Source organism: Brienomyrus brachyistius, chromosome 4 (assembly GCF_023856365.1).
Source record: "Brienomyrus brachyistius isolate T26 chromosome 4, BBRACH_0.4, whole genome shotgun sequence".
Lineage (NCBI taxonomy): Eukaryota > Metazoa > Chordata > Actinopteri > Osteoglossiformes > Mormyridae > Brienomyrus > Brienomyrus brachyistius.
The window spans coordinates 37,659,184-37,682,664 of NC_064536.1; the positions used below are offsets into that span (position 1 = coordinate 37,659,184).

Genomic DNA, 23,481 nt, shown 5'->3' on the forward strand with positions numbered 1-23,481 from the left:
TTGGCAAACAGGCGGCATGAGGGACTGCAGAGGCATGATGGTCCGGGGGAGGGGGGCTTGGATTTATTTGCAGGAGAAAATGAAATGTCGTTGCCTGACTCTTTTCATTAGCCATTATTGCACCGTGCAAAGTAAAGCACCCCGCTGAAATGGAGCTGCGTGTATCACCCCGTACATCACATACACTGCCCCGAGGGAGTCACATTTACGTACATTGTCAGTGATGTTATCCCATCCCATAATGTCCATCAGCCACTAAGATATTGTGTTGGCGAGATCCATTATAGTTCCGAATAAATCGGAAAGGTGCTTGTGGTGGCAAATCCCGTCGGTCACCGACAGGAGGGCGTCATGCTGGGACATAGTGCTGTTGACGTGCCTGGTCCCATAAACCACGCCATGAGGCGAGAGAAGATGGGATGACAGTGCAGGAGCGTTATGAAGGTGGAATTCCATGGATCACACTGGGAGTGAAATATTAGGCATTCTGTGTATGAGCTGCTGACATCACACTGTATGGCAGGCGGTCAGCAGCGTAGACCGTGTATCGTATACGGCACAGAGCTGCTGACATCACACTGTATGGCAGGCGGTCAGCAGCGTAGACCGTGTATCGTATACGGCACAGAGCTGCTGACATCACACTGTATGGCAGGCGGTCAGCAGCGTAGACCGTGTATCGTATACGGCACAGAGCTGCTGACATCACACTGTATGGCAGGCGGTCAGCAGCGTAGACCGTGTATCTTATACGGCACAGAGCTGCTGACATCACACTGTATGGCAGGCGGTCAGCAGCGTAGACCGTGTATCGTATACGGCACAGAGCTGCTGACATCACACTGTATGGCAGGCGGTCAGCAGCATAGACCGTGTATCGTATACGGCACAGAGCTGCTGACATCACACTGTATGGCAGGCGGTCAGCAGCGTAGACCGTGTATCGTATACGGCACAGAGCTGCTGACATCACACTGTATGGCAGGCGGTCATTAGCGTCTAGCATATACAGCACAATGCATATATTAACACAGCCGGGCATACAATACACATTTGAATTACTGTGAGGGAGGTACAATAAGGCTGAAGGCGAACTCACTCAAGTTCAGGAAAGACCTAGAATGAATAATTTATTGGACATTACATTTATACACAGTATATGCTAGATATAAATCAGCCTCAAAGATACAGGGAAACATGTGACAGTTTCCTTTACATATTCCTAAGAAATGATAAAATCCTGTGTTTATTTGCTCATATATATCTTTGTAACTGTGAGGTATCATTATGATTCAGATTTGGATATAGTAGTAAAATATGTAATTCATTAACTTCAACTGGGCACTTTTTCTTACATCTTCACTGCTGGTATACGCGTACATATATAAAAAATTTCAGGGAGCCAGAGATACATGAAGCTGCCAGTTAACACTTTGAAGGTTTAAGTCTTCGAGGACGTGTTTGATGAGACACATTGGGCATGGTTTGTGTGGACAGGCGTCTATGAAACAATGGAAAACAGAGACACAGAATCCAGTTCATACAGTCCACCTGGAATGACAAACTAAACAAAAAGAAATTCGAAAGCAAGTGTAAGTCTTCCCTTTTCCCGAGATTATTTTACTGCCCACCCTGGTCAGCCCAGCTGACTCAGTATGCCTTCATGGGCATGATCACCAGGCTCTCAGTCACAAAATGACTGTCACCGTGCTGAATGTTGAGCCCTGAACGAAGCACCTGATATAAACTGTACAAAGGAAGTTTCTTTACTGCACCATATATTGTAGTGGCAACAAAGTATCAAAATATAGTAAAGAATTCTGCTTAAAAAGCACTGCATTGCTAATGTTTAGTGTATAATAAAATCTGCCTTATTCCACAAGGGAAAAGAAAACGTTAAAACAAAATCACACCATGGTTCCGTACCAAATGTAATATTTTCTTTAGTGATTTTATATAGTCGTAAAATGTATATGTATCATTTCTCGATGCAAAATCCCCACTTGATGAACACGCCTGTCAAATGGCACTGATCGTGGCACATGCTCCGAATCACAGCACATAAACGAAAACGGTGTCAGGAAGAGAGTTATGGTTTGAGCGAAGCTGAGACAGACAGACAAGACAGAGAGAGACAGACAGATGCTTTAAAACCGACACAGTCACTCAATCTCAGTGTTTAAAAATAAATACATGAAAATTGTACCATAGTTGTAATGTAAAGTATTTTATGCAACTATAAATTATGTGTTTTTTACATCAGTTTTGGTTCAGGTGAATTAGGTAGAGGGTGAAACAGTGAAGATTCACGAAAGTAGGTTAAAAGAGCCTCATCATGGAGGCTGGGTGAAGACTTGGGGTTGGGCTGCCCCCACCTCAGCTCCCGCTCATCCGGGCTGCTGGCAGCCCCACCCCCCCCAAAGGGCTCCTCTGGGGTGTGTCTCAGTACACGTACTTGACCACACTTGTGTTCTCGTGTACCTGTTTTATGTCATCTTCCATTGCCAAAGGTCAGTTCCAATACTAAGCACAGAAGTACAGAGGATGATAAAAATCCTACGATGTCGTTCTTGCCCCGTCCCAAATATGAAGGGCACATCAGTTGCATCTTCACCAAACAAGACCAATCCCATGATTCACTGCACCCCAAATTCGACCTTGGGAGGTAAATTAGCAAGACCGCTCTTGCCAAGACCACAAATACAATCTTCACGTTCTTGGTATTGAGAAACACCACTGGACTTCTGGGCGAGAGGCAGGATTCTGGGTAACTGAACCCCCCCCCCGACTACACCACTGTGTCCACTGACTGGCCAATCAAAGCACTCCATACGGTATATAGTATGACAGCATGGTATCAGATACAACTGCACATGTCTGGGGATAGAGAATGGCTTTGCAAACCATGTTGTGGGACTGATTCCTGCCAGCAGTGGACCGGGGTGCATCTCCCTATGTTACCTAATAGGTTCACGGCACATGTCAAGTTTCTTATTATCCGCCATTAAAGAATCCTTTCAGCGTTCCCAGCAGTGCCCCCTCACTTCACAAAAAGGTACTGCAAGGCAAAGGCAATGAGCACTGAGATGGCGGTGAGCCCAGCAACAATCAGGGCAGCAAACTGTTCATCACTGGAGAGCACTGTGGTCTGGGCGTCACTGGGAGTGGTGCTGGGGGCGACGCCGGTCAGCTCCATGGGCTGTGGGCGGAGCAGGCGTGGAGGGCTGAAGGGGCTAGGAAGCTCCTGCCCCGACCCCAAGCAGCAGCGGCAAGCCGCCACGCGGAAACGGTGCTCCGTGTTGCTTGGCAGTGCTCCCATCTGGAAGGTTGTCTCCAGCCCCTTGAAGACCTATGGAGATGGGAGGGAGGGGTTAGGCTCTTCCCAGCAGACCCTGGGGCTTCTGGTTGAACTATCTAATGAACTAATGACACTGAACAGGGCAGCCTAGCATCTTACTACAGCTGAGGAAAACACAATGACTTAAATGATTGTTGGCAGCCGTAAAACGAGCCGTTAGGTTTTATAGAGGATGTCAACCTCAAACTCACTCCAGATTGCCTAATCAGACTAACGAGGACACTGCAGCGAATGGAATCAGAGCCAATTAGCTGTAGATTAATCATTATATACACCATTACACATGCTGCTGTCTAGGACTATATTTCTACGCATGGTGTGCCATTGTGAGAGTCTAGTATTCCATTTCTATGGTGCCAAAATGGCAGACCATTTGAGCTGGCAGAGGACCGCCTTTCAGAGCTAGTGAGATAGCCGTGATGTTTATCTTTTCTGCAGCAGCCCCTAGACTGGCAGCAGGAGTGCTGTGGGGATGAAGCGTTTTATATAAGCTCAAATTAGAAAAGATCCCGGACCCAGATCTGTTTGGACCTTGGCGCTGTATCCAATAAAGAGCAGGCCACTCCAGTGGATCTGAAGAGCAGCAAGATAATGAGAGTGCTGTGTTTGCTCCACTAGGGCGGGGGGGCCTTCATTTCCTGCCTGAGGGACTAAAATTTCATCCCGGGTTGGTGGCGGGACAATGCCATTCGGAGGACCCGGTGGGCTTTGGTTCTATTCATCATCTTGTGTGTCTGCTTACTGTTCAATCAGATCTAAAATCATTCCACAATGAGTCAATGATAATCCATGTGTTTTCTTCCTTTTGTCCCGCCTTACATCACTTCCACCCCCTGCAGGTCTGCAGCAGTGATTCCCTCTATTTTCTAGAAGCCAGCCAATCAGAGAGCCAGGTTCAGCCACTCAGAGAGAGAGTATGGTTCAGCCAATAAGAGAGAGAATAGACTTCAAGCAATCAGAGAGAGAGTAGGTTTAGCACAGATGAATTTACCCGATGGCTCACCTGTCTGTACTCCGTCTCCCTCCCAACTTGGACCTGGAGCACGTATGTAATTGGGTCCCCTCTCATTGGGGGGATGCTGTCCCATATGACCTGCCAGGAACCGTCATTGAGGTGCAGCACTCTGGGAGCTGAGGAGGATAAAATCAGGGGCTCCACTCTGCTTGACACTGTGAAAATGACAGGAATGGTGGGGGGTGTAACCATACCTTTGGGCACAGGGGGTGAGGCCCGGGCGGTGCTGAAGGTCCAGGTGTCAGAGAAGCGGCCCTCCCCTGCGGCGGGGCTTACAGCTCGGATGCGGAAGCCATAGCTACTGCCCTCAGTCAGCCGCTGTACCCTGAATGTGTGACTTGAACCCCAGTAGATACTGAGGAACCTGAGGGAACAGAAACATAGAAAGGTGGGAGCATGTGAGGAGGGGAAAGGTGAGGAAAGGCAGAGCCAAAGCAGAGGAAAAAGGGGGAAAGGCGGGGCCAAAGAGGAGAAAAAGCAGGGAAAGGCGGGGCCAAAGTGAAGGAAAAATGGGGAAAGGCGGGGCCAAACAGATAAAAAGTGGGGAAAGGCGGAGTCAAAGTGTAGAAAAAATGGGGAAAGGCGGGGCCAAAGAGGAGAAAAGGCAGGGAAAGGCGGAGCCAAAGTGAAGGGAAAATGGGGAAAGGCGGGGCCAAACCAACAAAAAGTGGGGAAAGGCGGGGCCAAAGTGGAGGAAAAGCAGGGAAAGGTGGGGCCAAAGTGAAGGAAAAATGGGGAAAGGCGGGGCCAAACAGATAAAAAGTGGGGAAAGGCGGAGTCAAAGTGTAGGAAAAATGGGGAAAGGCGGGGCCAAAGAGGAGAAAAGGCAGGGAAAGGCGGAGCCAAAGTGAAGGGAAAATGGGGAAAGGCGGGGCCAAACCAACAAAAAGTGGGGAAAGGCGGGGCCAAAGTGGAGGAAAGGTAGGGAAAGCCGGGGCCAAAGCAGAGGAAAAGTGGGAAAAGGTGGAGCCAAAGAGGAGAAAAGGCAGGGAAAGGCGGAGCCAAAGTGAAGGGAAAATGGGGAAAGGCGGGGCCAAACCAACAAAAAGTGGGGAAAGGCGGGGCCAAAGTGGAGGAAAAGCAGGGAAAGGTGGGGCCAAAGTGAAGGAAAAATGGGGAAAGGCGGGGCCAAACAGATAAAAAGTGGGGAAAGGCGGAGTCAAAGTGTAGGAAAAATGGGGAAAGGCGGGGCCAAAGAGGAGAAAAGGCAGGGAAAGGCGGAGCCAAAGTGAAGGGAAAATGGGGAAAGGCGGGGCCAAACCAACAAAAAGTGGGGAAAGGCGGGGCCAAAGTGGAGGAAAGGTAGGGAAAGCCGGGGCCAAAGCAGAGGAAAAGTGGGAAAAGGTGGAGCCAAAGAGGAGAAAAGGCAGGGAAAGGCGGGGCCAAAGCTGAAGAAAGGGGGGCCAAAGCTGAGGAAAAATGGGGAAAGGCAGGGCCAAAGTAGAGGAAAGGTGATCAACTATAGGGGAGGCAGAGGAGTAGTGCAGTAAATTCTGAAACACAAACGAACAAATGGAAAATGCATTGTGAGGCATGAAATCAGCCGCTGCCTTGCTCCTGCTCCAGGGGATGGTAATGGCAGGCAGGCACGTGTGTGGGGGAACTGTGATTACCCCACGCCTCACTAATTAGCCGCCAGTGCAGTGAGGGGCCGGGCCTAAAGCATAGCCCATTAGGGGCATTAGAATGACGGATCGTGATTTTCACACCTGCCGTGTCCCTGGAAACAAGAGACTGGTGCTATCGACTAAACCGCAAACGGGGAAGGAATCGCCCGCCCTGCAGCATAGCACTGACCATACCAGGCAGCACTGACCGAGCCAGGCAGCAGCGACCGAACCAGGCAGCAGTGACCGAACCAGGCAGCAGCGACCGAACCAGGCAGCAGTGACCGAACCAGGCAGCAGCGACCGAACCAGGCAGCAGCGACCGAACCAGGTCATCTAACGGGCGGTTCACCAGTTGTCACACCCAGCAAAACTCTTCAACTGACTGGGTGGGGGGGAGGCTCTGGGATCGACCCTTGTTCTTAAATTACATCATAATGACAGGAACCCCCCCATCATCCAAGGTCGTCCCCCCATCATCCAAGGCCGTGTCCTTACCTCTGGCACCCTACCTCCATCTGTAGGTCGTAGGTCACAGACTCGGTGGGTGGGGCCTTACAGCCCGCAGAATCCACCCACCGTAGCCTCAGGCTCTGCAAACCGGCACTGGTGCACTCCAGTGTGGGTGGGGCCAAGGGTGGGGGGCGGGTCCGAGCTCGCAGTGGCGAGCAGAATGGGCCAGAACCAAGAGCATTCAGGGCTCTGATGCGAAGGCTGTGGGGGGGGGACACACAGACAGTTGGTGAGGCTGGGGCTACGGTTTGACAAGAGAGCATCCCCACTAACACGGCTCTTATCCTTTATGAGATTTCATTAAGTTGCTGTGGTCTGGTAGGTCTGGTACCGGCAATACTCTTAAGCAACCTGTGGGGGGAGCGGCATGCACAGACCAGTCCACCACTCAAGCCAAGGGCCCACTGCAGCTTGCGGATCCGCCCTTCTAGGAATCTCATCAGACACATTTGTGGTTTCCAGGAAGCAGGAGCCTCATAGGGGAAGCGGCAGCAGGGTCAAGTCGACCTCCTGGGGTCACTCTGATCATGCCGAACCCGGTGGCCTCCCACCATCGGTTCATATTCATGCTTAGCTTTTGTTCCTGGCCTCTAGGGAGACGGATGCCAATCTGTGACCTCATGATGAAACAGGTATCCTCCTGCCCTTATCAGACAGACGGGCATCTCTCCAACCAAACACCCCAGCAACTGATACGAGAGAATCCCTCAGGGTTGGGGGCGTCATAAAATGTAATCGCGTAAATTTCCACCGTTAAGCATCTCGATTGGCAGGACTGAGGGACAAGCAGATATTCTGCAGTCCAGCGAATCTCTAGTGCGGAGACAACGGTGAGCCTGTCAGCTTTCTACCATGAGGTCCGGTCAGAACGTGGACCTCATCAGGAAGGGAGCACATCCGCGACAACAGGTTCTGACTCAGTGAGGTTATTCTCGAAGCTTCTAATTAAAGCCATACCAGTACTTTGCTGTGTCTAACCCTGGCGGGGTGAAGACAGCAGCTGGTGGAATCTCTGCAAATACATTTCTGTTTTTCCTGCACCCGAACCAGCATGGGCTGCTCGGATGCCAGTTCCTCCATTAAAATGGAGCCTATGGAATGCCATACCTGTACTCCGTGTCTGGCTGGAGGTTCTCAATCACATAGTGGTTGATGTTGCCCACAGCGATTAGCTGATCTCCCAGGGTGACGGTGTAGCCAATGATGGGGGCCCCATTGCAGGAAGGCTCCGCCCACGTCAGGGCCAAGCAGGTGGAGGGTGAAAAGGTGGAGTCACCTTTGGGGTCACGCTCCAGCACGACAAAGCCGGGGACGGCACCGGGGGCAGCTGGCGGGATACAGCAGCTTGCCGTCTCACTGTGGGGGCCCGGCCCTGCCTGATTGGCTGCCTGAGGGTGGGCAGGCGGGGCCAAAAAAATCAGCATGAACTCAGGGAATAATGATCAGAGAAGCAGTCATTTTGCAGCTCTGATTAATGAGCAGCTTGAAGGGAAGTGACACTCCAGCAAGGAAAAAGCCAGACAGATGTCCTGAAAGGTCACCATGCCTGTCATCTGCTTACCTGCACTCTACAATAATACTGCACTCCTGGGAAGAGGTCAGTGACCTCGTACTGCAAGTCCGGCCCGGAGTAGATGGTTTTAGGTGGTTCGTCATCCCGCCTCCACTCCAATCGGTATTCAGAGACATCGGTATCGCATCCTTTCAGGGTCTGGGGGGGAGAGACATACGCTATGAGGCAGTGAAGATGGGATGGGAACAGGATGGCAGGATTAAGGCTCATAAACAGCACTCAGAACAGGAGTACATCCTGGAAGTGGGAATCTGAGTCCATTGGCACAGACTTTGGTTTGACTGAATTTGCCTGGCTGCAAATAGAAATGCACCCCCCCGTCACTTGGGCACTTGGGTCACACCAGGATGACTGTCCTCAGCTCTCACTGTTAGCCACGATGCTCCATGCTGATGAACTTCAGCTGTCCGGACGGACAGGAGGTGCCCCTGGACACAGCTAAACAAAGAGGCCTGACGAAATGCACATTTGACAGGCAGAGGGTTTAAAGAGGGTCAACCAGGCTGGGTGGAGGTGAAACCACACAGCTATCAACCTCCGCTGCTGTTAAGCGGCTGGAAGGTGGAGGCACGAAACTAGAGGCGTGGCTTGCAATGGACACATTAGCCTGGCTGGAGCAAGGGGGTAAATTCGGGACATTTGTTTCTTTCCTCACCTGCCAGCTGGCCAGGATGCAGGTGTCAGAGGTCAGAGTCAGGAATGGCGCCTCACACTGGCCAGGAGGACCTGCAGCCGTTGTCACTTCTGTGGCGTCAGAATAGGGCCCGTACTGTGTGTGTGTGTGTGTGGGGGGGGGGGTAATAATGGGGGGAGGACAAATGAAGAGAGAAACAAGATCTGGTCATTCTGAGGAAACCAAAAACCAGATGAAAAGCAGGTCTGGAAGATTCCCCCCAACTCCTAATAATAACTAAAATAACAGCCAAATTAAGCTGAGAAAGCACTGCCGCATTACCTACCCCCGCCGTGTTGATGCCACACACATGGAACCGGTAGGACGCACCAGGGAGCAGGCCGGTCACGGTGCAGTCCAGGCTGGGCCCGCGGTAAACCTCAGTGCACTTGCCGTCTGTTGATCTCATCTCCAGGCAGAACTCCGTGGCCACGCCTCCCTGCTCAGCTGTAGGGGATTCTGGGAAGGGTGAGAGGCCAACACCTCTAAATTACTGTTACAGGCACCCCACCCATTACAGGCACCCCTCCCAGTGCCCTTACATAGAAGAAGAACTAAGGGAATGGATACTCACCCCAACAAAGCTGCAACTCCCTATGCCTGGCTTTACCCACAATTCTCGGGGGTAAGCAGGGCCCTGGGGCCACACTCAGCGTGCGGACTGGGAGGCTTTCTGTAGGCTGAGAGGGAGGACACCCCAGAACAGAATGAGATGCATCATTATGACATTAAGCACAGGCAGGAGGCATTTCCCAGGATGCACCTGGGCTGTACCTGGCTATGGCTGTCCTTACTGATGCTGCGAAGCCGGAGTTTGTACAGGGTGTCTGGCTTCAGACCATCACACGTGTGCTGATTGGCTGCTCCACTATATGCCGCCTCCCAAGCAGTTCCTTTCAGCAGACAGAATACAATTCAATGTCACTGTTGCTCATACTCGAATTTCAGCCAATCGCAAGGGGTTGGGGGCAGGGTCAGAGTCTCACTACCAGAGTCAGCCTCTGAGATCTCCAGCAGGTAGGTCAGGCTCTCCAAGGCGCCATGGTTCTGTGGAGGATCTGAAACACAAAGCCAGCTGTGACTTCCACCACAGGGGCCTAAAGACACCTCAGTAACTGAACAGAAACACTGAAAACACTCCCGCTTACCCCATGTCACGCTGAAGCTGTGAGCAGTGACTGTCCCATGGAGGCGGAGCTTGGAGGGTGGTCTTGTTGGGTCCGAACTGGTGCTGCACAGCAGAAGTGGACTCGGATCACTCCTCCCTTCTGCTCTGGAGATGACGAGCTGGGGGGGGCAGAGGAGAAGACATTGATCAGCTGGCATGAGCAGGTAGGAGAATAACGACACAGACAGAGCCCTGGATGATGGGGGCAGGGGCATCACTCACCCTGAAGCTGTACCGCACACTGTTCCTCAGACCATCCACTGTGCAGCCAAGCCCATCGCCGTTGTACTTTGCCTCGAATGGCGCCCTCTGCTGGAGGAAACACACTTAACAACTCTATGACGCAACGGTGGCTGTGAGGTGTGGTTACAGTGGGAGATCCTCACACTGGCCTCCTCCCGGCCTTCCAGGGTGTAGCTCAGCACCTCCTCTGGGGGGAGGCCCTCCGGTCGGCTCCACTCCATGGTGATCCACGTGATGCCAGTGCAGACCAGTCGGGGTGCCTGGGGCAGTGAGGGAAGGGGGCCAGCCGTGTGGAAGAACACCTCTGGGCTGAAACCGCTGGAGGGTGGGACACAGGAAGGGGCAGTGAGGCGAGGGGGTAATCTCAAGCATGACAAGAGAAAAGGAAGGGCACCTTGGGTAGGCGTACCAAGTGTGAGAGGTAAAGGGGAGGGGCTTCATGAGGGGAGGGGCACTGCAGGGACAGTGATCAGATTTAGTGGATGTCATAGGCAGTGTTGTCGAGGGGTTTGGGGTGCAGTACCTGGTGCCGATGTTATTGAGTGCCGCGAGCCGAAATGTGTATCCCGTGGATGGGCAGAGCTCCGTTAATCTGCAGTGCGTCTGGGTACCGGAGTAGCACGGTCTGAAAATGGTGCTTGTCTTACCCTGTGGGGGGAGCAGCAGAGCTCAGTGAAGAGGCTGCGGTTCCCTGGGAAACGGTTCAGAAGCCGACAGCGCGGCTCTTACGCAGTTTCCCCAGGTAGGGAAAACAATTTTCGTATCTGACACACAGAGAAAACAAGGCATTAAGGATATAAACACACTTCCGTGTTCCCTGTGAGGAAAACCGTGACTGTGCACGACTGGGACATTAAGACCAGAACACTAGCCTTCCCATGGCTATGGACACGACTGGGAGGTTATCTAGAAGTTTTAGAAGCTCTAGGCTCATTACAGCCCTCTGCACCCCCACCTGAACCCAAACCTACATTCAAACCCAAGCCAATACCACCACCAGAACCCAAACCCAATGTCTCTGCGGCGTCTCGACTAAACTTTCCTGCAGGTGGCTGATCTGTCTCTATGGAAACAGCAGGATGTCCAGAAAGCGGTATGTGCTTTGGGACATTGCTTATTAGCGGTGCCTCATTTAGTTCTCATCGTGTGCGACATTACGGGAGGATTTAAAAGCACTGAAGAGTCCAATAACAACAGCAGCTAATAACAGTCTCCCGTCTCTGGCGGTTAGAGAGGCACGGGGCGGGATGAGTAACCAATCAGGTGCCATTAAGGGCAAATCCGCGAGCAAACAAACACAGCATAGACGGAAGGGGCGGAGCCAGAGCACAGGGGTGGTGGTCAGTGCCAGACGGTCAGCGGGGTCCATAGATGCTGGACAGAACAGAGTGGTAGGGATTGGCTAGGCTGGGGGTGGCGGATACAGAAATGTATGAAGCTGCCGTTTGAGAATAAACAACAACAGCAATAACAGCAACAAACATGCACAAGGAGTCAATGAGAGCATGACATAAAAATGTAAACCCCGCCCTAAATAGAAGCACAGCAACCAATCAGATAACCTCTCTGTGTCCTTTAGAAATCCCGCACTGTTTCAGCCAAAGAGGACATACCTCGTCCCATTCCAGAAGGTACTGTGTGATTTCTGATCCATTGTCAGCTGGGGCCTGCAGAGAGGCAGAACATGGTGTCATAATGACCTTTGGAGTGGTCAGAAGCCCACCGTCATGTTCCATGTCATTGTGTTTTTGAAAGTGTCCTACTGAGGTTAGCTTCATTTAGGAAGATGAGGGTGCAATACCTTCCACTGCAGCATGAGGGAGCTTTTGGTGCAGAGGGACAGCCTTGGAGGTCGGGGGCAGTCAGGGACCCCGCTGATGGTGGTGAAAGACACAAAGCTGGCCCCACTCGCGCTGTCGCACACTGTGGTTAGTCTGAATGGAACAGGGAGAGTCTCTCTCAAACACACACAGACAGAGACACACACAGACACAGACAGAGACACACTCACACACACAGGCAGAGACACACTCACACACACAGAGGCAGACACACACAAACAGAGACACATTCATTCACACACAGACAGACAGAGACACTCACACAGACAGACACACACACACAAACAGAGACACATTCATTCACACACAGACAGAGAGACACTCACACAGAGACACACAGACAGACCCACTCACACACAGAGACACACACACACACTCAGGCAGACACACACAGACAGAGACACACTCACACAGACAGACACACAGACACACACACACACACAGGCAGACACACACAAACAGAGACACATTCATTCACACACAGACAGACAGAGACACTCACACAGACAGACACACACACACAAACAGAGACACATTCATTCACACACACAGACAGAGACACACACACACACAGACAGACAGACACACACAAACAGAGACACATTCATTCACACACACAGAGAGACACACACACACACAGACAGACAGACACACACAAACAGAGATACATTCATTCACACACAGACAGACACACACACACATACAGACACACACTCACACAGACAGACACACGCACACACAAACACACACACACACAGGCAGACACACACACACAGGCAGACACACACTGACACACACACAGGAATGTACCTGGCATGATATTCTGTGGCTGGTTTGAGCCCCTCCAGAACACACTCACATGCTTCTCCGCTGCAGGGAGAGTCACACGTCTGTCACACTATAAACTTCTGAACAGAGGTCATGTGACACTTGTGGGGAGGACTTGCCCTCACCTGTACATGGCACGGGGTGTCCTGTCCCACCTCCTCTCACACAGCTCCACTTGGTACCGGCATCTGCATCTGCCCTCCCCATCAGTGTCGGCAAGCCCTGCAGGGGGCACCCAGCTCAGCCTCGCTCTATGTGTCTGGACATCTGACACCTTTCCGTGGGTATGGAGAGATGGTGGGATGGATGAAGGAGGAAGAGAGAGAGAGAGCGAGAGAGAGAGAGCAGAGCCCAGTGAGGGAGGTGGGAGGTCCAGAGGGTTTGGGGTCCTGCACTTTACACGAATGACATCGATCTCAGACTCCTGACCCTGAGCCGGCCCCCATGTGGGTAAACAGGAAGCAGGGGCCGACCCCAGGTGTCAAGGATGCCGTGGGAACAGCGTGAAAGTGCCATTTAGACCCCCCTGCGATGCGTCAGGGCACTTAAGTGGCGTCGATGAACAGCCTCCTTCAGAGGTACGAGCAGGCACGCAGTAATTAACAGGAATTACTCCAGACTCCAGTTCAGCTTTCACGAAACGCAAGAGGAGCACATGGTGTCCCCAGAGGCCTTGCCATCACCTCGTTAACGGCAGCGGGCAATTAAGCTCCACGGCTACAGTGCAGAGTGATAATGTGCTCCTCAGGCTCCGCTCCCCCAATTAGTGATTCATTTAGCCTGGGAACAGCAGGTGAGCTCACGATCTGTCAGAGTGGAGAGGCAGGCCGCTCTGGATCTCAGCACCCAGACACGGATGGCCGGCTCTGCTTTTGGGACCACTGTGCCTGCTGACCTACTTGTGGAGCATTGATTCGCATACGTGCCACATGCTTTTCCCACAATCCCCCTGGAAACACAAAACGCTAATGACACACGTGTGCTGACGGTCATGTCCTGAGGCAGGACAATGTCAATATGAGGCAGACAGGGCCCAGGCGAGCCAAGCAGGGCCAGGGGGCCATGGGGAAAACAGCACTGGTCCAATCATCAGCCGGCCTGAGTTGGAGTCTAGGAGGCCGTGTTGGTTACTAACAATGGACAATAATTATAATGGACTAATAATTGTGTTTAACCAGGCACTAACCCTTGCCGGCATGCTTCTGTGGGATTGCGGGAGATTGTTCCCAGTTAGGGGTTTGATGGCTCATCTGCTTCCCAGTCAGCAACACCAGTGAAAGGTACCAGAATGAACACAGCTAATCGGAACACAACTCGTTGCTGCCACCTACTGGCCGCTGGCAGGAAAGCGGCTTTCACCTCACAGCTCCTTCCATTGCCAGGGTCCTCAAACCTGAGGTCCCTTTGGGAGCGGTCTTAGCTCTGCATGGCACCCTGAGACACCCACCTGCAGTGTCTCGATCACCAGCGGCTTGTCATTAGGGCTTTTTGCGTGTGAGCGGCGATCTGTGAAGACAGGAGGGGGACACAGGATGCATTGGCACCTCATCGCCAATGGGCTGGAAGGCTTTTCAGCTTCTCAGCCATCAACACTACATTATCTTGAGGTAAAAGACGCTCCACAAAAAAAGCATATTAAAAAACTCCAGAAAAGTGTCAGCTTGGACGGGCCTGACCTTCAGCTGGCTGCTGCTCCTGTGTGACATTTATCACAGTGTCACCGAGGCTGACCGCTGTGACACAGAGGGTGACAGCGAGGCCACTCAGCAGATGCCTGTCCCCCGTTATTTACTCTGACTGTGCCCCCCCCCAGCATTAATAAGGGCAGAGGATGACAGTGAGGGTGGGAAGGGGGGGGGGTGTTAGGAGTGGTGCTTAATGAGGGGAAGCAGAGCTGAGCTGCTTGTAAAGTGGGTGACAGCAAGGGAAGCAGTGGGAGCAGTTAGGGATTATGGGTAATAGAGACACCCTCCCCACTCTGACAAGATACAGTGAGCAGCAAATTCAAAGCAGACATGGCAGCATCACTGTGAGAACAAGATGTCAGTGGGTAACTAGGAATAACCAGCACTAGTTGAAAAAGGTTAACTAGTCCTCTAGGTACTTGCTGGAGGTTCCCCTACCCTGTAAGGGTTTCACTCCAGTGATAGACGTTGCCGCCTCTGTGTGACTCTTGGACACTGGGAGGGAGGGGCTTCTCAATCGCCGTTCTCGGAACTTGGGCTGCAGCTTGGCGGGGGGGCGGGTACTGCCAAGGCAGGCTGACACAGAAGAGAGTGGGATGATCTCTGGGGGGATAAAAAAAGTAAGATTTTTCATAGGAGCCTCCAGAAGTTTCTGGAAGTTTACCGCCAAATGCCTATTGCTATCATAAGATGGGACTCACCTTCCCCATAGGGGGGCAGAAGCCAGTGCGGGGGAGGGAGGTGGGGCTGCATGTCCCCCACACCAGGGGGTAGGAAGAGGAGGGGGCGGGAGCTGGGGAAGAAGTGGGGAGGGCCCACGTAGGGGAGCAGGGGGGGCGCGGGGGATATGGACAGAGGAGGGTAACACTCAGAGTTGGGTGTGATGACCACTCGACGGATACCCACACTGTCCATCAGGACCTGTTGTGAGGAGGAACACCAGCACTGTCACAAGCAGCCATAACACCCCCCCACCCTTTACCATCGTCTGCCGGGCAGGGGGGGTGAATGATTAAAACACTAAAACGTCAGCATAAATGCACACCAAACACAGATCGGCCAGCTGCAAAGACTTCTGGGTACGCTATGACATCACACAGTGGAAGGGCAATGGACACATGAGTCTTTATCTGATCCAGGGGGTGTTTATTCAGTTTGGGGGCAGAAGCTGTGATCAGCTGCCCTTTCACTGAAATGTCAGGTAGCAGCTTAACCTTCTCCAGGAAAACACCGCCGGCCAGTCAGCAGAGCATCACGCCCATGCCCACATTCCTGTGATATCACTGAGCCAACGAGAGCACAGCGCCCCCTACCTGTGATATGTAGCCTGGAGGCACATGGATCGGCGGGATGGAGCCATTCGGGGACATCATGGGCACCTCGGCTGGTCCTGAGGAGAGTGAGATGGCTATCACTCCCTAACTAGCAGGCTGAGGCCCTGTCTTTCTGGAAGGACTGGCAATTAAACCTGAGACCAGGAGTGAGCAATCTTATCTGCTGCTGTGTGTGCAGGTTTTCGCTGCAACTCCATAATTCGATTACCAATTTATGAACTGATTGAATGAAGAGTCCTCACACCTGGGTTTGAACAGCTGACCTGAAGGTTACGCCAAAGACCTGCATACACACCAGTCCTTTGCAGATATGGTTGCCCACCCCTGGTCTAGAGCAATATCCTGCAGCTGAAATGTCAGGCTATATGAGCGTCACAGCCGTCGTCATCTCCATCTCACAAAGAACCCACAAGACAAACACAGTGCCCTGCCCCGCATGTCCGTGCCAACCAGGCATGGCAAGCAAAGCCGCAGAGTAAACAGAGAGAGGGGCCATATTTACAGCGGCTAACTGCGGGGTGACATGGCGGGTGGGACAGGAAACAGGAAGTGGTTTAACCAAGCTGTGGACTCACAGCAGTGCTGGGAGGTTGGTGCTATTACTCAGGAAGGGCCTGAGTCAAAAACAATTACACAGTTGGATAGTATGGTGTATCACAAGCTCCTGACCAGGCCGTCTGGGATCCTAGACCTCTGGGATGTGCTGCTGTAACAGGAAAACCTGCTCAGAGTCTGACAGGAGAGTCTGACAGGAGAGTCTGACGACTCCTTTTCGCGCTTAGCACTCCCTAACCAGCAGGGGGCTTAGAGGTTAACGGTCTGGATCAGAAGACTGTTTGGGGGTTGTGGCTTTCAGCTCCGCCCTGACTGATAGAGAGGATGATGCTCCGTGAAGAGTGTGAAAATCCAGGACAGCAGTGACTCACGGAGCCACATTCTCAGAAAGAATAGCCCCATGCCACCGCCCTTAGAAAGTTCCGGAACAGCCACCGGGATTTTTATTTGGTTAAGAAAAAGGAGCGTCTGTGTTTGCAGAAGTGTGGCGTCATTGCAGAGCCTTTACATGCCTCTGAATTCTACGCGCCTCTGAGATCAAGCGAAACAACAACAAAACACACATAGCAATAATGAAAGTCTGAATGTTGATCTTACGAGATTAAAGCCGAGAGTGACAAGAATAATGCAGCAGGCAGGACAAACTGGAGCTGTGACAGTGAGGAATCACCTCCTTCTGTGCCCCTGTGGACACTAACTAGTCCCAGTGGACAGAAAGGAGACACCTACATCCATCCCTCTGTGGACAGAAAAGTGTCTCCTCCATCCATCCCCCTGTGGACAGAGAGGACGTCTCCTCCATGTGTCCCCCTGTGGACACTGACTAGTCACCTCCATCCATCCCCCTGTGAACAGAGAGGTGTCTCCTCCATGCATCCCCCTGTGGACAGAGAGGTGCCTCCTCCATGCGTCCCCTTGTGGGCACTGACTAGTCACCTCCATGTATCCCCCTCTGGACAGAGAGGTCTCTCCTCCATCCATCCCTCTGTGGACAGAGAGGTGTCTCCTCCATGCGTTCCCTTGTGGACACTGACTAGTCACCTCCACATGTCCCCCTCTGGACAGAGAGGTCTCTCCTCCATGCGTCCCCCTGTGGACACTGACTAGTTACCTCCATCCATCCCCCTGTGGACAGAGAGGTGTCTCCTCCATGCGTCCCCCTGTGGACAGAGAGGTCTCTCCTCCATCCATCCCCCTGTGGACAGAGAGGTGTCTCCTCCATGCGTCCCCCTGTGGACACTGACTAGTTACCTCCATCCATCCCCCTGTGGACAGAGAGGTGTCTCCTCCAAGCGTCCCACTGTGGACACTGACTAGTCACCTCCATCTGTGCTCCTGTGGACAATGAAGATTCACCTCCATCCATCCCCCATTTGCTCCCCTCCAACAGAGAGTGTGCTCCTCTTAACAGGCCCCACACTGGGCCAACTGCTGCCTGCCAAGCCTCTCACTGACTCCTGTCAGTCTAAATCAGATTAGGAAGTTTGCTGCCTCACAAAGGTAGCATCAGCATAGTGACATGTCCTTCCTGGGTGAGTTACACAGCCAGAGCCCCCTGCTGGCCAACCAGGTGCAGTGACAAACAGAAACCCATGATTCAGCATCGACAAGTGACTGGAGTGAAACAGAGAAGTCAGATGACCCAGAGTGAAATGGTCACGTGACTGGAAACCCATAGATAGGTAACCTTGGATGCACTGCAGCGATCCGTCTTCACCCCTGATGGTGAAAGTCTCCCCCGGATTCACCTGGACAAATATGACCTGTGAGGGATAAGGTAGAGTGGTCAGGAGGGACAGTGACCATACAGTGGAGCAGGTGACAGGAAGGGAAAGGCACTCACCTGCTGAGACGCCTCCGGGATGAGTTCACAGGGCATCATGTGAGCCCCCCCACCAAACAGGGCAGGCAGCTGCAGCGTCTGCTCCGCCATTGTCACAGCAGGGAATGTTCATCAGCGGTCCTCCCTGCCCCACCTGCCTATAAAACAGCCAATCAGAGAGAACAAAAGTAACAAGGATTCAGAATGAAGAGCCAATTAGAGTCAGACGTGGAGGATATACCATGCCCGTGTGCCGAACGGCCAATCAGAGAAAGTTAAAGCAACACAGAGGTAAGCGGAAAGAGCCAATCCCCAGGACGAGACCATGTGGAGGCACCTCCCCAACATGCAGACGCATTGGAGAGTCTGTAGCGTAACCCCAACACTCCCTGACAGCAGACTGTAAGGTTGAAAACACACGCCCTTACCGCCTATGCACCCAGGGCATGCTGGGAGTGTGGGACCAAGGCAGCCCCTGACTCCAAAAGGGCTATCTACATAGAAAACCACCCCCCTCAGAAACTGGAGGATGTGGATGCATGATAGTTAAAAACCTGTTTGACATGCAGGTTTCAGCCCCATTGGTATAACATCCTGGTAATCAGAGTCTCTGAAAGTCTACACTAAAGAATTACCTGCCCCCAACCAACTCTGTTCCCATAAAAGGGGATCTGTAAATGCCAGGTGATCCGTGGGTCCCAACTCGGCAGCCTCAGTTAATCCCAAATCCTCATGCAGGAATCCAAAGAGTCATATTAAACTTCTACTTTACTGGTCTGTCTCCTACGCTTCCCCTTACAGATACGCTTCATTTGTCACCCTTAAGGGAGCCCCCCCCTTCCCACCCTGCATGCAGGGACGGATTACGGACCGGGCCAGCAGGGCCACTGCCCAGGGGCCCTTGGGGTGCAGGGGGCCCGTGGGGCCCCTAGCCCAAAACAATTTGCAACGCTTATCAACAATGTATTTTGGTTTGTCTATTTTAGAGGTCCTACATTCTTTGATCCTCTGCCTACAAGGGCCCCTGACCCTATAGGGAGGGTGTTTGGCTGCCAAGGGCCCTTGAATTGTGGTGGTTGTGGTGGTGGTGCTGGTGGTGGTGGGGGGGAGGCCTCGCGAACGTTTTGCCCAGGGGCCACACAACCCATAATCCGTCCCTGCCTGCATGTGCACAGCAGGAGGGAAGGAGAAATTTCTAGGTGGACAAAAAAGTCAGAAATGGCGAGAAATCGAAACAGCCACAGACACTGGTCACATGGCCCCAAATGTCTGCTTAGCTATTGGCTGGGATCAGGGGAGGAGGGTAACTTAAATCCTAAACTCATATGGGAGGGCATATGGGAGATAAAGACCCTGGGGTGGCATCAAGGCAGTCCCTGGGCCGGTATGGCTGGGATGGCAGCAGTGGTGAGGACAAGGCAGAGGTGGAGCCGGCAGGAAGGGCGCCAGCTGATGCCATCTCGCGCCAAACACTACCCCCTCTCCGGATGCACGTCATCCAGGTGTGGATTCAAATGGACTCTCTTGGCAACACATTCTACACAGAGGCAGCTGGCTGGTGGGTGGGGGGGGGGGTGCAGGGATCCGGGGCAGGGAAAAACACAGCCATAAAACCAGGCATGATGACGCAGGGCTGCTTCTCACAGCAAACACACCTGCAGCAGCTTAAAGGGCGTACTATGGGCGTACTAGGCACCGCAACTTATTTACAGCCAGGGCCTGTGACTAATGCGCCACAGACACGGCGGAGAAGAGCAGGACCTGCTGGCCGCCTCTCAGCCGGGACCTCGACAACCAAGCAGAACATCTTACATCCTGCTAAGGGAGGGGGACACCACTTCAGCCTCCGCTAGGGGGCAGCACTATTGTCAACGTCACCGACTGACGGCTGTCGGTTCTGCTGCTGCACCCTGGAACGGGATAATACACCCCGCAGTAAAGAGGTGATAGTAAAGGAGAATAAAATTTAAAAATAAAACCAACAAATTGCCCCCCACCCCCGAGCTGCTATATAATAACCTGCTTCTTCTACAGCTGGGACCGTCAGTTAACACGTATTTAAATCGCAACAAAACACCGTTAGAGGCGTGTAAGTAAACCTAAATAATACTGTTTTCTTTTCACATTAAAAGCAAGCAAAAAAAAGAACCTGTGTTCAGGCAGAGCGTATAAATACCTGCATCACAAGACTTCACACCTGTGTCATGTGAGCACGCGTGAAACTGAAAGCGTCTAAATACAAGGAATTAAAAAAAACGCACGAAAAATAAAATCCAGAGAAAGTATAAGATATTAGTGTATAAGCAGTTACAAAGAAACTAACATATTATCCAGAGACTGGAAACGCACAGACGAACAGACCAGGTATTACTACGAAAACTCACCGCTAATCTAATTTTATATTTCAAAATATAGCCCAATGACATGTAGCCAATGAGGAAGTTATTTCGCGTGACCGAGGTGCTGTCAATGTCTTCCTCATCAGCTGCCCAAGAAACCATTTCATTATCATCAAAGAGAGGGCATGTCGGGATTTGAAACATTTGGAGAAAAATAAGGTCATATGTGTCTGGAATCTGAGGAATTTTATGTGACCCATATGATGTGGGATCAAACTTTCCTATTAGTTATGTTTCATATTATACAAAGTTCATTCTGCCTACAAAATATCAGAAATACAGCGTAATTAAAATTCTGCCGGTATTATCTATGTGCATATAAATACATACATACATCTAATCCATGCGTTTGTGTACTATGGGCTTACATAATATATTAGATATGAGATGTAGTTTTCATACTGCCGATAAAACACCAAAGCCCCACTGAAGTTATTTCTCTTTCCTGTTTTAATTACAGTTAACGGTGAATCACGTCGCGGACAAAACGCAGAGTTGAAGCCACTTTGGGAATGCATCTGCACGGATTAGTACCCGGACAAACGGAGCCCCCGACACCAACTTCGGCTGAAAGTCTGTCTCAGGGCGCAACCTAACGTCTCCTCTGCGACCAGCCACAGGGCTGCAGTGATTTATGCGCATCCATACGCACGCTGCTTTTATCTGGTCGGAAAAACAATGAGACACATGTCATTGTTATGCAATCAGAGAGGCCAGCGTTCTAAAGTTTCCCCTTTTCTGAAGCGCACAATTCCGGCGCTTTCCCTGTCATCTGGCATGATCTGGGGATACTCTGTAAAGCGCAAAACTGATATACTGAATATCTCCAGCTACGCCCTTGTTGTATAATTCTGAGAAAGCAATTTTATTATAATGCAAATGACACATGGGAACGTAGATGAGAAAAGCGTTGCGCATTACGCATTAACGCAGCTTGGCTCTGCATCCCGCTTGACTATCATCCATTAAGCCGGGATGCCGATCAGTCTAGTTAAAAATATATAATTAAAACATATAGGGTAGATAATAAAAAACGAAACGTTATGGGGCTATCAGATGCGCTCCATCGCTTTTCACTGAAAACCATATTCTCTGAAAGGCTGAAAGCAGTTTGGTTTCGCTTTTCGCTCCATCCGACCTAAGGCAGCCGGTGTCTCCCGACTCGCAGAGTGAAGAAGTTCACGGTTTCTAAACCGTCATTCGTATAAAATGTAATCAGGCTGTAAAGTATTAAACGTGTCGATTTCTTACCTTTGTGCACTAAAACTGTCTGCAAAGACACTTTGAAATACACCTCTAATTTCTCTACCCCCGACACACTCCAGCAATTCCTGCCTCTGATTTCGCTCTGAGGCACTCGGTGAGGAATTCTACCATAGTATATGGCAACCCGGCCCTACCGTAAGTCCTGTATTATAGCGGACGTTCGGACGGTGACGCATAAATACTGTACGGTTTAAAGTAAGCCCAGTTCGTGTGAATACTACAGAGCTGTAGGGGGGGGGGTTCTAAGAAGGGGAAATCCCCCGCAGCTCTGACGTACAATTTACGCCAAAAGATAATAAGATAATTTTCACTGAGACGACAACGGGTGAGATACTTAGTTTATTTATTACTTAATTCATTTTCGCTATCACACTGAGTGACTCATTTACACCAACATAATATTCTTCCACAAACATAAACAAAACGGGATACTTCGAAAGCAGGTGTAGCACTAAAATGGCATCACAGTGGTTATCGGCGTGTAAGAAAAATGGTCCGCTGGAAAAGGTTTACACATTTTAATGTCTCCAAAGAGGCCTGAAAACTACTAGGGCTATTCGGATACCCCTATGCAAGGCTGCTGGGTTAGTCACCAAACCTGGAAATGGACCCCAAGGCTCCTCTGATAAGCTGAAACCAATGGCTGGAATAGCCGGGTTCGAGAGCTGGTGAGCACAGGCCAGGGATTCAGCACAGTGCTGTCACAGGTCAGGGGTGTCAGAGGCTGTGTGCAGGTCTGACTGAGGGTGGGGATTGCGGAACTTTATGGGTCAAATTATGGTGAAGGTGGCTTTGGGAGGCGGGAAGTACAGTCTGTTTTACAGAACCAGGTCATGCTTTTCCTAATAGGCCCCAGGCAAAGCTGTACAAGAAATTTGGCGGGAAACTGATAATCATTTCACTTCCCCTGCAAATCAGGTGAGCTGGGGGTCCTAAGCTGCCTATTAAACTGCCTATTCTGCCTACAACTTGAGGCAGCCTTTTACATGACATAAATACAGTGACCCCTGCCTATCGCGAATACCTTCCAGACCCATCAGCGATAGGTGAAAATCTGTGATTTTTTTTTATAGTTTAAGCCTATAGTTTAATCAAAATCAAATCAAATCAAAATCAAGCCTTAAAATACCCCTCTCACATGCCTTAAACACGTTAACTTATTAAAACACACTTTGTAAACACAAATGATATCCATCCATCCATACATTTTCCAAACTGCATATCCTACTGGGTCGCGGGGGGTCCGGAGCCTATCCTGGAAGCAATGGGCACGAGGCAGGGAACAACCCAGGATGGGGGGCCAGCCCATCGCAGGGCACACTCACACACCATTCACACACACATGCACACCTACGGGCAATTTAGCAACTCCAATTAGCCTCTGCATGTTTTTGGACTGTGGGGGGAAACCGGAGTACCCGGAGGAAACCCCACGACGACTTGGGGAGAACATGCAAACTCCACACACATGTAACTCGAACCTGGGTCCCAGAGGTGTGAGGCAACAGTGCTAACCACTGCACCACCATGCTGCCCCATGAGTAACATAATAATAATATATATATATATATATATATATATACATACATACATACATACAT

At 51.3% G+C, this 23,481-nt stretch overlaps 1 protein-coding gene across 3 annotated transcripts; it reads right to left on the bottom strand.

Moving 5' to 3' along the window:
• Positions 1 to 1,104: 1,104 nt before the first annotated feature.
• LOC125739844 (fibronectin type III domain-containing protein 3B-like) lies at positions 1,105 to 22,012 on the bottom strand. 3 transcript variants are annotated; one of them, XM_049010360.1, is made up of 26 exons: positions 21,866 to 22,010; positions 18,237 to 18,373; positions 18,081 to 18,156; positions 15,818 to 15,894; positions 15,206 to 15,425; positions 14,943 to 15,107; positions 14,267 to 14,325; positions 12,945 to 13,093; positions 12,802 to 12,861; positions 11,952 to 12,084; positions 11,764 to 11,817; positions 10,674 to 10,798; positions 10,294 to 10,468; positions 10,130 to 10,216; positions 9,888 to 10,026; positions 9,729 to 9,797; positions 9,514 to 9,632; positions 9,314 to 9,419; positions 9,026 to 9,198; positions 8,722 to 8,835; positions 8,055 to 8,204; positions 7,601 to 7,881; positions 6,479 to 6,694; positions 4,568 to 4,737; positions 4,362 to 4,489; positions 1,105 to 3,349 (listed from the first exon to the last, which is right to left on the bottom strand). In XM_049010360.1, the coding sequence occupies exons 2-26, from the start codon at positions 18,324 to 18,326 to the stop codon at positions 3,041 to 3,043; spliced, it is 3,444 nt and encodes a 1,147-aa protein (XP_048866317.1). In that variant the 5' UTR covers positions 18,327 to 18,373; positions 21,866 to 22,010; the 3' UTR covers positions 1,105 to 3,040. The 3 variants fall into 3 exon arrangements, 2 of the variants coding, with proteins under 2 accessions (XP_048866317.1, XP_048866316.1); XM_049010359.1 differs by having other exon boundaries at positions 10,130 to 10,219; XR_007397354.1 differs by lacking the exon at positions 1,105 to 3,349 and having other exon boundaries at positions 6,493 to 6,694; positions 10,130 to 10,219; positions 21,866 to 22,012.
• Between the last annotated feature and the right edge of the window lie 1,469 nt (positions 22,013 to 23,481).